The sequence below is a fragment of the Dermacentor silvarum genome, chromosome 1 (assembly GCF_013339745.2).
Source record: "Dermacentor silvarum isolate Dsil-2018 chromosome 1, BIME_Dsil_1.4, whole genome shotgun sequence".
NCBI lineage: Eukaryota > Metazoa > Arthropoda > Arachnida > Ixodida > Ixodidae > Dermacentor > Dermacentor silvarum.
Genome location: NC_051154.1, coordinates 164663716 through 164676250, shown reverse-complemented (window position 1 = coordinate 164676250; position 12535 = coordinate 164663716). Strand labels below are relative to the sequence as shown.

The 12535-nt window shown below is 45.6% G+C and overlaps 1 protein-coding gene across 1 annotated transcript; it reads left to right on the top strand.

Annotated features, from left to right (window-relative positions):
• Nucleotides 1-5917: 5917 nt before the first annotated feature.
• LOC119436355 (uncharacterized) lies at nucleotides 5918-11320 on the top strand. Its single transcript, XM_049657114.1, has one exon. The coding sequence runs from the start codon at nucleotides 6008-6010 to the stop codon at nucleotides 10349-10351; it is 4344 nt and encodes a 1447-aa protein (XP_049513071.1). The 5' UTR covers nucleotides 5918-6007; the 3' UTR covers nucleotides 10352-11320.
• Nucleotides 11321-12535: the final 1215 nt, after the last annotated feature.

Sequence of the window (12535 nt, the reverse complement as noted above, 5' to 3'; positions counted from 1 at the left end):
GAGAAGCACAAAGCAAAATTAGTTTTGAAGAAAGGCTCAGGAACATGGATGAAAATAAATGGGCGGCTAAAGTGCACAAGTATCTCTACATGAAAAGCGTGGACACAGAATGGAGGAAGAGGTCAAGGAAGTTGGCAACCAAGTACAGGATAATCGAAACTGTAAATAGACAACCAGGGGTCATCAGAAAGAAAGTGAGAGAAATAGAGACCGTGAATTGGATGCAAAGAATGGAAACGAAAAGGACAATGGAGATTTACAAGAATGAGAAGAAAGAAATTAGAAGGGAAAATCTGTACGATAACACAAAGGGCAGTGCCTTGCTATTTGAGGCTCGAGCCGGTTGCCTAAGGACGAAAACATATCGGAACAAATATTCGGAACTAGATGAGACATGTGTATGCTGCAGTAAAGATCCAGAGACCACTCAGCACATCCTGATGGAATGCGACGGGATCCACCCAGCGAGAACCGTAGGTAACGTGCAACTCCCAGAAGCGCTTGGGTTTAAAGTGGAAGGAAACATAAACAGATTAGCCGTAGAGATCAGCAAGAGACGATTAGAGTACTGGTGGAAAAAAAGCAGGGAAAAGATGGATACGACCTGATCTCTTAAAATCATAGGCAGCGGTACAAGCTAAATTTTTGAAAAAGGTATACAAAAATGCGAGATAAAGAACATGTGTAGTATACCTGATTAAATCAAGCAGGCTAGGTGACTATTTGTCGCCACCCCGTTTCAAAGGGGATGCCAATAAATCATCATCATCATCGTAAAGCCCCTAAATGAATTTATTGAGGGGCTTTACCCACTCGAGCACCGACGGGCAAGTTTACAGCACACGCGGGCGCGCTGTACGTACAAGTGCTTCACTCACCCAAAGTGCTCAAATTTAGATATATTTTCATTTCTTGTAATGTTTGTGATAGTGAGAATGTTTATCTGCACTTCAGCCAACATTTCAAAGCGTTTATTTACAAAAGAAGCAACTGCACCAAAACTGGTGCACTATTCGGTTCTTCAGCAAATAACTGATATTGTGCACGTTTCTTTATTTTTTTTTCCTACCGTGAAAGTGAGAAATGGGCTTATTTGTCGTGCACGAGCTTAACGAACCTTATTATGCGCTCTTCAGTAGAGCCCTCCTGTGTAAATACTATTTCTAGCAGTCTCTTAGAGGGCTATAGATATAGTTGTATTTTTTTTCTCTTTCTTTTTTTGCCTTTCTCAATCCGGCAATTAACGCATAAGCTTTAGAATCTACCTCATGCACGTATACATAGAACTGCCTCGGGTACGGCAGCCCACCTTTCCATGTCATAATGATCCCCATAGTTGCAGTTAACATATGGTAGAGCATGGGACCTATAGCTATATAGCTTTCCACGCAAAACTGAAATATATCGCTATATCTTCTACGGCTCTTACAAGAAAGCTGGTGTAGAATGTTTTCATGTTGCTAGATTTGTTCGGAACTCGATCTTTAACAAATATTTTGGGTCCCGGAGAGTGTCTAAGGTGCATTGTACTGTTAAAGAAAGTCTACAATATTCGATAAAATCCAAGGCCCATTGTGCAAGTCTGGGCACCATCAACTCCGCAACCTTCAAACTCTCATTGAAGATTAGTGGTGCATCGGTTTGCACCAATTAATGACTTGTCGTTCTGCGACAGGCTTTACGACGCGCGTAATGTATACGGCCGAGGACCGTTTGTTTACTGCATAAAATTCGACTGTATAAAACGTACGTGCTTGCACCTCGTTCCACTTCCTTTTTGCTGATTACACGCAGCTCGCTTTTGGTACCGTAGGCGCCCCACATGCGCCTAGGGTACAATGGATAAAAGTATTGAAAGCAGTACATCTTGCCTTCAGTCCTTAAGTCATATTCTGGCCGAAAACCATCTCAAGTGAAGTATTTAATGGCTATATCCTTGCAATGTGAACTTGATTGTGGGGGTGTCAGGCCGTTAAAAGAGACGAATAAATCATGAAAACGTACGCGATAAGCCACCAACGCTAGTACAGTTTTCTTTTTCTGCGGCACAACTTATTTGCAGAAATGTTTGTTGCAAAAATATTGCGCGCAACCCTTGCTTCGCATGCTCGCAATGCAAATTTGATACCGGTGGCGAAGGTATTCGGGTAATACCACTAAGTGATAATAAATGTACGGGAACATCTCTTTAATCATAGAACACCTACGTATAACAATTTAAGGCATGTAGCTGCATTTCCGGCACGCCAAATAACACTAGGGCAGCCTCACCTTTTCTAGAAACTGCAAGCCTTGATCCATTCTTTCACCCAGGTGCGTATAGTGGGAACTCAATGTAAGACGTATGCATGGCGTCTTACCTTGCCGTGATTTACACAAAGTCATGCAGCAGTGCGGCATTATTGATGATTTTGCTCATTCAACATACTTTTTCTCCTTTTCTTAGTCGTACAAAGTGCATACCCACGCAAACATTGCGGCTTGGCGCGAGCAGACGACAGCATAAGTGCGGCGCAGATGGGATAACTAGTAGCGCCATAAGGCTCCTGTGGCAGAAATATGAGCTAGAACAGGCGCGCTGGCGTTCTACTCGCTGGTCAGGTCAGTACTACTAGAGCATACTAGAACAAATCTAGGTCACTCTAGTACTACAGTAGGTCGTGGTCCAGAATAGAGCCTCTGATCACCGAGATCGCGCTGCGTTTCGACGCGTACGAGCCGTGCCACACCGTCTGCGCATGCGTGGGTGCGCGGACGCGAGCTTGCGCGCGTTTGCAAGCGTATGTGTGGTCTGGGCTTTACAATGCAGAAATAATGTGTGCTTTTCTCAGCTTTCGTTTTGTAGCCGCGAGGTGGCGTCACGTCGCAGAAGCGTCTCCCAGACGGATCAAAACGCGTTCCATTACTTGGCCTAGAAGCTGTCTCATTAGCTGTCTACGTAGACTGTCTACGAACAGTAGGTCGTGCTGCGAACATCCTAGGAATCGTTCCCGAAGTACGGTAACGGAGGCGTGCCCCACACGCGCTATGTAGATTGTTGTAAGGCCTTGACTTCAGAAAACTTGCCCGTGGTGTGTATAACTTAAACTGTACTTTTAAAAAAAGGAATACCTTCTGCACTAGTTAAAACACAACAATGAAGATGTGTTAGTGCCTTTGGTGCAGTAGCGTCGGCGTGCGATTCTTGAAAGCCGTCGCAGTCATTCATGCAGCAAACAGCAAAACCAAAACTGACAAAACCCACAAATCGTAAAAACATTCGCTGTTGCGTCTGTTTAGTCTGTCGCATTCGTGTCATCACATTCATAACACTTTCTGTGCGATAACATTTATAATTTAATCGAAGTAGTTCTTGGAGAATAATGTCGCGTTTTTTAATACGTGGTTTCCAAATCTACGTTTTATAGGGTGGCGCCCTCTAGAGTCAAAATGCGGACCTTAAAGGTTCTGCTTTTGTTATAGTGAACTAGTACATTGTACTTTTGCTGGTTGAGAGCCGGAAACACGTCATAGACGTGGTGTTTTGGACTCGTCTATTTCAGCCAACGCCTCCTAATAGCAGGCGTTGGCTGATTTCAGCATTATCCTGTCACGTGACAAAAACGCAACTGGCGCGGTGGCTAGATGGGTAGGTGTGCCGTCCGCCGGGCGCTTCTCCGCATCATGACGACAAAATTGGCGCTGCGGTCGGAGGTTTGTCGCAGGCGGTGCGCGTCGTCTGCTGCTGCGGCCGTTTTGAAGTGGAACTTCGGCGCACTTATCCGTGTATTTAAACTGGAAGCTGTCTTTAAGTGACATCAGAGACAGTTACGAATTATATCAATGCATGTCAGTTACTTGAATGGCGAAAATATCCTATTTGAGTCGTCCGTCGGCTGCCACTTTCCAGGATCGAGAGGCAAATATGTAACTGTGTTGACAATTCTAAAGATATTTCACGAAAGTCTATTAATAATGACACTATTTGTGAATCAATTTAACAGCTTTGCGGAAGTTCTAAAGGCGATAGAGACGAAAATTAATATTTCGAGACAGCATATATTCAGGGGCTCTAGAGCGGCGTGTGGCGGCGTCATTCGCGCACGTAGTGTGCTTTCTCAAGACCGTGTCAGATGATTTTTTTTTAATGAACGTAGAACGCCGTTGAATACATATTAAGATTCAAACAACCAGAGTTTCTAGTGTAATTTCTTTGCACTGTTGTATGTTATCGCACGAGGTAGGTATACGAGTGCAATAAAACTCTGTCACAGTAAACTAGCTGTAAGCTATAGAATGCAAATATATATATATATATATATATATATATATATATATATATATATATATAATTATGTCTCTTGAGCATAATATACGTATTTTTTAATGTATTACTCATGCTTCGAGCACACACACGCACACCACGAAAAAAGCTATGACAGCAAACAAGGTTTAGAAAGTGCAGCACTGCATCGCTGCGGTCACAAGACATGTCCTAATTTCATGTGCTTTTTCTTTCCCGTGTGCGTCCAGACGCCAAGTTTCTGCTCTTTACAAGTAAGTGATGGCGCGTTATCGAATAGAATTTGATAATTTTGCTTGTACATTCAAATTTGTGTTGCTCACAGCCGACCATTCTTGGAGGCTTCAACTGCCGCGACTCTGTGTATTTGCTGTCGTTCTTGCCAACACATCTTCAAGCTTCCCACTTGCTTTCATTCCTTGAAACGGGACTATTTTCTCAACGTTCGTCAAGAGTACGCTCATTTCTTCAAGTGTGTGCAAAGTCTTGTTCAGTCCCACTGTTCCTTGAACACAGACACTATCGAGAATTTCGCTGCCTCAAAAGTGTACAAGGACAACCTTTACTAGGGTGATGCTGTGGCCATCCTTTGAGCAAGCTGAAAACGCCGCAGTTTCTCGGCTATCGTTCTTTGAATGCAGCGTCCATGAACTGTTGGGCAAAGTGCAGGCCATCACATCAATGTTTTCTTGAGTGGTTACAACAGGCGGATCACAACAAGCGCTGCTTTCATTGGCAAGTGATTCGATGGAAATCTCAATTCAGGCGCGCTTTCTTTTTTGGCGTATTTTACCGGCAAGCATCGCGTCGAATTCTTGCTTCTTTGCGGGAATGGTCTTTGATAGGTAAGCAGGCGCGCCGGCCAGTATTGATGGAACAGCTTCACTTAGGATATGCACTCGGAATCTGTACAACCTGCCCGCCTAACACATGATCGAGTCAATGACGCTCAACGAAGTGGTCCTCAAAGTTGCGCTCGCACACTACCGAATGTGCTTGAAGTTCTTTGTCAGCGCGGTGAAGTGCACGCTCCCGTTTTTTTGAACAGTTCTGGGTCACGCGGCGTCACAAAAAGCGATATCTTCTGCCCTTGACTCGCATGTTTGTAGCCGGACTTACAATAGGGCGCAAAGCAAGTGGTGTCCCTCCTGTTTTCTTTTTTTTTTTCGGCGTAGCGAGATTTTCATTCGGTCCTGGATCCTGAGGAGCTTGACACTGACGAGTGTTATCCACAGTATTCATTCCACTGCCTAAACATTGAGGTAAATGATAAAAGAACGGTGCAACATCACCGCTGCGAGTGCAGCTCAGCGTGCCGTCTACCGCATAGCGGACGACATGATGACAATTTTTGAGGTTGACTGATTAAAACCAGAAACATCACACGTTTATAGTGTCTTTCAGCGTACATTTCCCACTTTCTTTCAAGTTTGAGTTAGAAACAACAAAGTATTTGAAATTTTACAGGCGCGCAATAACAGTAGTCTGAGTAGCAGACGACACGCGTTTCGTGACAAACCTCCGACTGCAGCGCCACTCCTGTTGTCATGACTAGGAGAAGCAGTGAACTACGCCGGTCGGCGCACCTACCAATCTAGCCGCCCTAACAACGCTGCTGCTACATTGCACGTTTTTGGTTTGAGCGCGAACGCATGCTCGAGCTCTTGGAGGTTCGGCTCGAGGCGTCCGGCTTTCGTACATTTGGCCGCTGCAAGCTTTTCCAGAATGATGCGCTTGACAGACTGGGGAATTGCACCTTCTAGTACCTATGACGTTCGGATCGAGGGTTATTGTGAAATAAGTGGCAAGTTCGTGGCTACAGCAGACATTCTTGATCGTCTGAATAGAACACGAATCCTGTGTGTTGACGGCAAGAGCTATAAGCTTGTGGGACCGTTCGACCGAGTTTCGGGTGAGGAAGGAAACATTCCGTCCAGAATACTCGACGCATTTGTGCATGGTGTGCCGCGGAACTGGAGACAAGTCATACGTGGTTGGTCGGAACAGGAATCCAAAACAAAGGGCCGGGGTAGCCGTGAAGCCAAAAGCAGGTCGAAGCACCCAGACCACCACCCTCAGCGTTATGCTGATAGACGCTTTCAGAAGGTGCATCGAGACGGTGCGTCCAACTCCCAGCAGCACAGACATCAACGACAGAGCCGTGCTACATTCGCCTCGGTGCCTTCGTTAACCAAGCAGCAATCAACTCTCAAAAGCGGCGCGGGCATTGCCGGTAGCCATGAAGCCGAAAGCACGTCGAAGCGCCCATACCACCCTCCTCAGTGTTGTTATGCCGATGGACGTTTTCAGAAGATGCAGCGAGATGGTGCGCCTAATTTCCAGCAGCACAGACATCAACGACAGAGCCGTGCTACATTCGCCTCGGTGCCTTCGTTAACCAAGCAGCAATCAACTCACAAGAGCGGCGCGGGCATTACCGGTAGCCATGAAGCCGAAAGCACGCAGAAGCACCCAGACCACCCTCCTCAGTGTTGTTCTGCTGATGGACGTTTTCAGAAGATGCAGCGAGACGGTGCGCCTAATTTCCAGCAGCACAGACATCAACAACAGAGCCGTGCTACATTCGTCTCGGTGCCTTCGTTAACCAAGCAGCAATCAACTCACAAGAGCAGCGAGGGCATTGCCGGTAGCCATGAAGCTGAAAGCACGCTGAAGCACCCAGACCACCCTCAGTGTTATTCTGCTGATGGTTGTTTTCAGAAGATGCAGCGAGACGGTGCGCCTAATTTCCAGCAGCACAGACATCAACGACAGAGCCGTGCTACATTCGTCTCGGTGCCTTCGTTAACCAAACAGCAATCAACTCTCAAGAGCGGTGAGGGCATTGCCGGTAGCCATGAAGCCGAAAGCACGTTGAAGCACCCAGACCACCCTCCTCAGCATTGTTCTGCTGATGGGCATTTCCAGAAGATGCAGCGAGACGGTGCGCCTAATTTCCAGCAGCACAGACATCAACGACAGAGCCGTGCTACATTCATCTCAGTGCCTTCGTTAACCAAGCAGCAATCAACTCTCAAGAGCGGCGAGGGCATTGCCGGTAGCCATGAAGCCGAAAGCATGTTGAAGCACCCAGAACACCCTCCTCAGCGTTGTTCTGCTGATGGGCAATTCCAGAAGATGCAGCGAGACGGTGCATCCAACTCCAAGCAGCACAGACATCAACGACAGAGCCATGCTACATTCGCCTCGGTACCTTCGTTAACCAAGCAGCAATCAGCTCTCAAGAGCGACACGGTCAGTGCCGGTAGCTACACTTATCCTATGCTTCTCAAGGAAGTCAGAATTGTCATTGAAAGACTGCCTGCGGCGATATTGTTGGAAACAATGAATGGAGCCAGTGCGGTGGGACCGAGCAGCAGTACGCTTAGTCGTGTGCCAAGGTCTGGGGAGAAAACAAGAAACCAATCAACTTTGACTCAAGCATCATTTTCTGGTAAAGCAAGGTGCAAGGTAGAGAAAGAACTTGGAGCAACTATGGGCACACCCTTAAGAAGTCGTTCATGCCCTGCCATGCAGGCTAGAGCCCATGATGTACCAGGTGATGGAGTGTGTACACGGGCACGATCGGCTAGTGCGCAGCGAAACTTGCGGAGCACAAAGAAAGACAAGCAGCCTACTCGTTATGTGAATGCACAAATCAAAGAAACCTCAACTTGTAAAACGCAACTGAAGAGGCGAAGCATTTCTGGCAACACAGGTAAAAAAAGAGCTGCATTCCTCAAACCTGTCAGTGTTACTGCATCGCCTGTAGCCCAACTAGCTTTACCAGTACTAGCAACACGGACGTACAGAAAGGAACGTAGTCATCAAGGACAAAGGAAAGGCACAAAGCAGAAAGAGAAACTGATGTTAGAGAAACGCCACACTGCTTGTGGCATGGAGCAAACGGGTATTCAGCTCATAAGTTCAAAACTTAACATCTTACCTGCAAGGCAACAGAAAGAAACTAAAGGTCTGGGAGAGTGCACTTCCACTATTATTGGCAAGCAGTATTCATTGCGCACCAATAACAAGTCAAGCAATACAGAGTTGAATGCAGCCAGACAGAAATTGGACAACAAAAGTTCACTGTCGGAGCACCAGCACGAGGCTGCAGAAGAGAATAACATTGTCCCTACAGAACATGAATCCAAGCACAGTGAAAGTGCATGTGTGCAAACCAGAAGCGGGGGGCACTATTATCCAAGCAAGAACACTGAACCTAAAGGCAAGCTTGGAGCCAAGTCGTTAGAAGTGTTGCCAGCTAAGCATAAGCTAAACCTGGACAGTGTTCAGAGTGCAGCAAGTGGGAAACAGCAAACAGGTGTTCCACACAGAAGCCGTATGTCCCATGACAACACATTTGCACAGCAGCAGAAAGCAACTGATAGTCGGGAAGAGTGCAGTTCCACCATTAACCAGCAGCGTCCATCATGCACTAGGAGTAAAACGGACAGTGCAGATTCTATACCAGTACCAGCAAAACAGAAATTAGATGGAAAGAAGTCATCAGGGACCCAAAAGAAGCCTGCAAGAAAGAGCAACTGTCACCCTGAAGGACAGGAAGAACGCCGATATAGCACTAGGAGTTGTGCAGTGGCCAGACACAAGCTTGCAACCAAATCATTGCGTGATTTGCCAGCTAAGCACAAATTGAAACTGGGCACTTCTCACTGCACTGCAGGGGGGGATGGCAAGCAGCAGACAGCTGCTGTACGCAGGAGCTGCACCTCGGGCAAAAGCATGGTTACAAAGCAGGAGAAAGCAACTGCGGATGAAGCACCACAGAGGTCTCCCATAGTCAGATCGCGGCGTGCCTCAAGCGCCAAGTTTAACACTGGCAGTGCAGGGTCAGTGTCAGGCAAAGGTGAACAGAAATTGAGTGTCAGTTCATCAGGACGTCAGGATGACACTGCGAGTCAAAGAAGAGCACCAAAAAGAAAACATTCTTTGGCATCTTCACCTGATTTGTTGCCCATAAAAAAAACATTCAGAGATATTTCTTCAACCAATGTTGCAGCTAGGGCTGATACTGGTTCTACAGCAGGCGAGCAGAAACAAAGTGAAACTTCCACAGGACTTCAAGAGGATGTTTGCTCCAAGAACCAAAGAGAAACATCAATTAAATCTGTAGCCACATCTTCATCTGCAACATTGCCTAAGAAGCCAACCACTGGAGATATTTCTAAAGCTAAAGCTGTGAAAAGTGGTCATGTCAAAAAGCACAGTAATGGCACTGGCAGAAAAAGAGGGAAGCAACAAATGTCAGTAAAAGTTCACAGTACAGGCAGTCATGCAGACTCTCTCAGACAGCACAGTGGTGAAGGTGCTAACACCTCCAAAAGTGAAATACAAGTAGAACAGATGGCATCCGAAAGTCAGACGACACCCGAGTTGGATCTCCCAAGTACATGGAAAATGGGTCACAGTGAACAAGTTGAGCCTTCTACAAAACCAGAACAATGCAAGCGAGGTCGCAGCACAAATGCTCGAAGTCAGGACCCAAAGTCTAAAGCAACTGAATCAACGGAGGCATTGCTGGCAATAACAGCCAGGAAGGGCACTCTGAAACGTAAGGCACAAATCAAGAAGCTGACAGATGCACTGGCAGCGAAGGAAGCTTGCGACGACATTTACCAGTCTCAGGCCTCACCTGCAAACATCCCGGATTACTTCGTTATACAGGAACCGTGGGACGATCTGTCTGATTTCCAGGCATCTAGAATGACAACACCCGTGCCAAATTCCCCTCATCTCAGCCCTGGGAAGAGCCAGTTCTCATTTTCTACTGTAAGCACTGCATCAACATCAGAATCACCTAGAACCATAGCTGCAATCATACAGAGCATCCGGAAGCAAGGTCACGCTGTCAATCTGAAATCCTCAACACCAAAGTCTAGGTATACAAAAAAAAATCAGAATGTGAAGACGGTGGCACAAGGACTGCGGAATCTGGAGGCCATGCTAGAGAAAGAAAGGCTGAAAGAAAACTGTGAGGATTCCGATGAGGAATCTGAGGACTCAGACTTTGAAAGTAGTCAAGATGATGAACAATTTCCTTTTAACTGATATATCCAAATTTTAAATCTTTTGACCATTGCACAGAGGGAGCACTTTTGTGTGAAGTACTTTTATCACTCTGCTGAGTCATTAATGCTTGATGTGTCATTCATCTTACAAATCAGCAGCATCAGTAAATGAAGTTAGAGTGTTACTTAAAAGTCTAACTTAAAAGTGTTAGGCTCATGGAGTTTTCGTTTGCAGCAGCTGACTCTGAATTGTCCTTTCTTTATTTGAAAGGTAGATTCTTCAATTACCTAAGTGCCAGCAAATTATTTAATTTACTTATGCAGTAATTGTTGCCTGATTGTTGTTTATTGGTTAAGCACCTCCTTCAGTATCAAACCAACATGTGCAAAAGTTATCTTTGCAATTAACTTTCCCTGCATTCGGTAAAGTAGGTGCAATTATTAAATTCTTTTTCTCGCAAAGTAACACAAGCCTCAAATTGATGTGCAGTGAACTGCTTACTGTCATACATTTTTGGAACATGCGAGTGAGATTTAGGTGCACGTTAAAGAACCCCAAGTGGTCCAAATTTCCGGAGTCCCCCATTACGGCGTGCCTTTTGGCATGTAAAACTCCATAATTTTTTTTTTTTTTAGTGATCTACCATGACCTTGAATTGTTAAGTCTAAAGCTTATTCTATGGTTAATGACATATCAACATAATGCTCTTCCAGACTTCACATGGGGTGCATAAATATTGTAAGTGGATGCCCACTTAACATTTGTATGTGGTAGGCCTTGGGTGGTCATCAGTCCAAGCACCTGCGCTTTACCAGTGACTACAACTTCTAGTGATTTTTTTGTACTTGCTAAAGCTCACATGTTATCTTGATGCACTGAACATCATGGCTGCATTGGGCAGAATTGACAAGCATTTGTGGGCAGAGTTAACATATCCTATGTATGTGAGTGCCCATGTCATTGATATGTGTAGCTCAAGAATAAAGCTTGGAGAGTGCCTCCTGTCAATGTGCATCGCCCTACATTTCATTTTAAGAATGATTTCCCCCCAATGAAGTTGGGGGAAAATCATTTATACTAGCTTTAGTATACTTGCATTTTGAGCCATATTTTTACTGAAATTTGAAAAAAAAAATGCGAATAATGTCAGTCACAGCACTCAAGTACTCATAAATATTGCTGTCACATGTCTAAGTTCAATGGTCACTGAACAATATACCAATGTTCATGCTTTTGAAGAGCAACTGTTGCTGTGTAAGTTGTTGTGATGCAAGTGCTTATGATAACTCATGTCTAAGTAGAAGCTAGATATTTCAAGAAGCCCACATATGAGCTGACTGGGTTTCAGTGTCAGTATGCCTAAGAGAGAGCAAGCGAGAGAGGAAAGGCAGGGAGGTTAACCAGAAGTCAGTTTCCGGTTTGCTACCCTACACTGGGGTGGGGGATAAAGGGGTTGGAGAGAGTGCAAAGAGAGAGAGAGAGCGAAAAAACAGAAAAAAAAACACAGGCATTGGTAACAAAGGAGGCGTTCCAGTCACAGACGTTCACACAGGCCAGTGGACTTCAGGAACCGCAGGAGCGCTTGCACGGCCTTCTGATGCGATGTTGAGTCGCGTCGATGTTGCAGAATTGTTTCTTCCGATAACGGCTGGTCATCCAACTGGTTCAGCACGACGGAGAGCGATTGTCTCTGCACACTGTATTGTGGGCACTGACAAAGAACATGACGAATCGTTTCCGCGTCTCCACAATTGTCACATGCTGCACTGTCGGCCATCCCTATGCGGAACGCGTAGGCATTGGTGAACGCGACGCCCAACCATATCCTACACAGAAGGATCGCATCTCTTCGGGGAAGTCTAACAACCACTGGTACTGTATGGTAGCAGCACAGCTTGAACTAAATACAATTTCAGTGCCAAAACAAACTTGCCATTGTACTGTGACACGAGCCAAATAATGCATGAAATTTTGAAATACTCTGCGGCAAAACGGTTGTGCTTACCAACTACCACCACTAGAATTGGTAGTCATCATAAGGCAGGATTATGGTTTAAAAGCAGCTGGAGATAGCATTCTGTAGCTTGGCTCTTTCCGTTACCGATGGCCTGTTGTCAGGTGACCATTGTTAACGCAGCTTCCTTAAGGCACAGTTGTCGTATGGGTTATTACTCAAAATGTAGTGTTGCTGTGGTGAAATGTATTTTTCCGCTCTAGATAGAG

Bases quoted from the DNA above. Each gene is read 5' to 3' on its own strand.
- LOC119436355 (XM_049657114.1), top strand. From the start codon at position 6,008: ATGATGCGCTTGACAGACTGGGGAATTGCACCTTCTAGTACCTATGAC.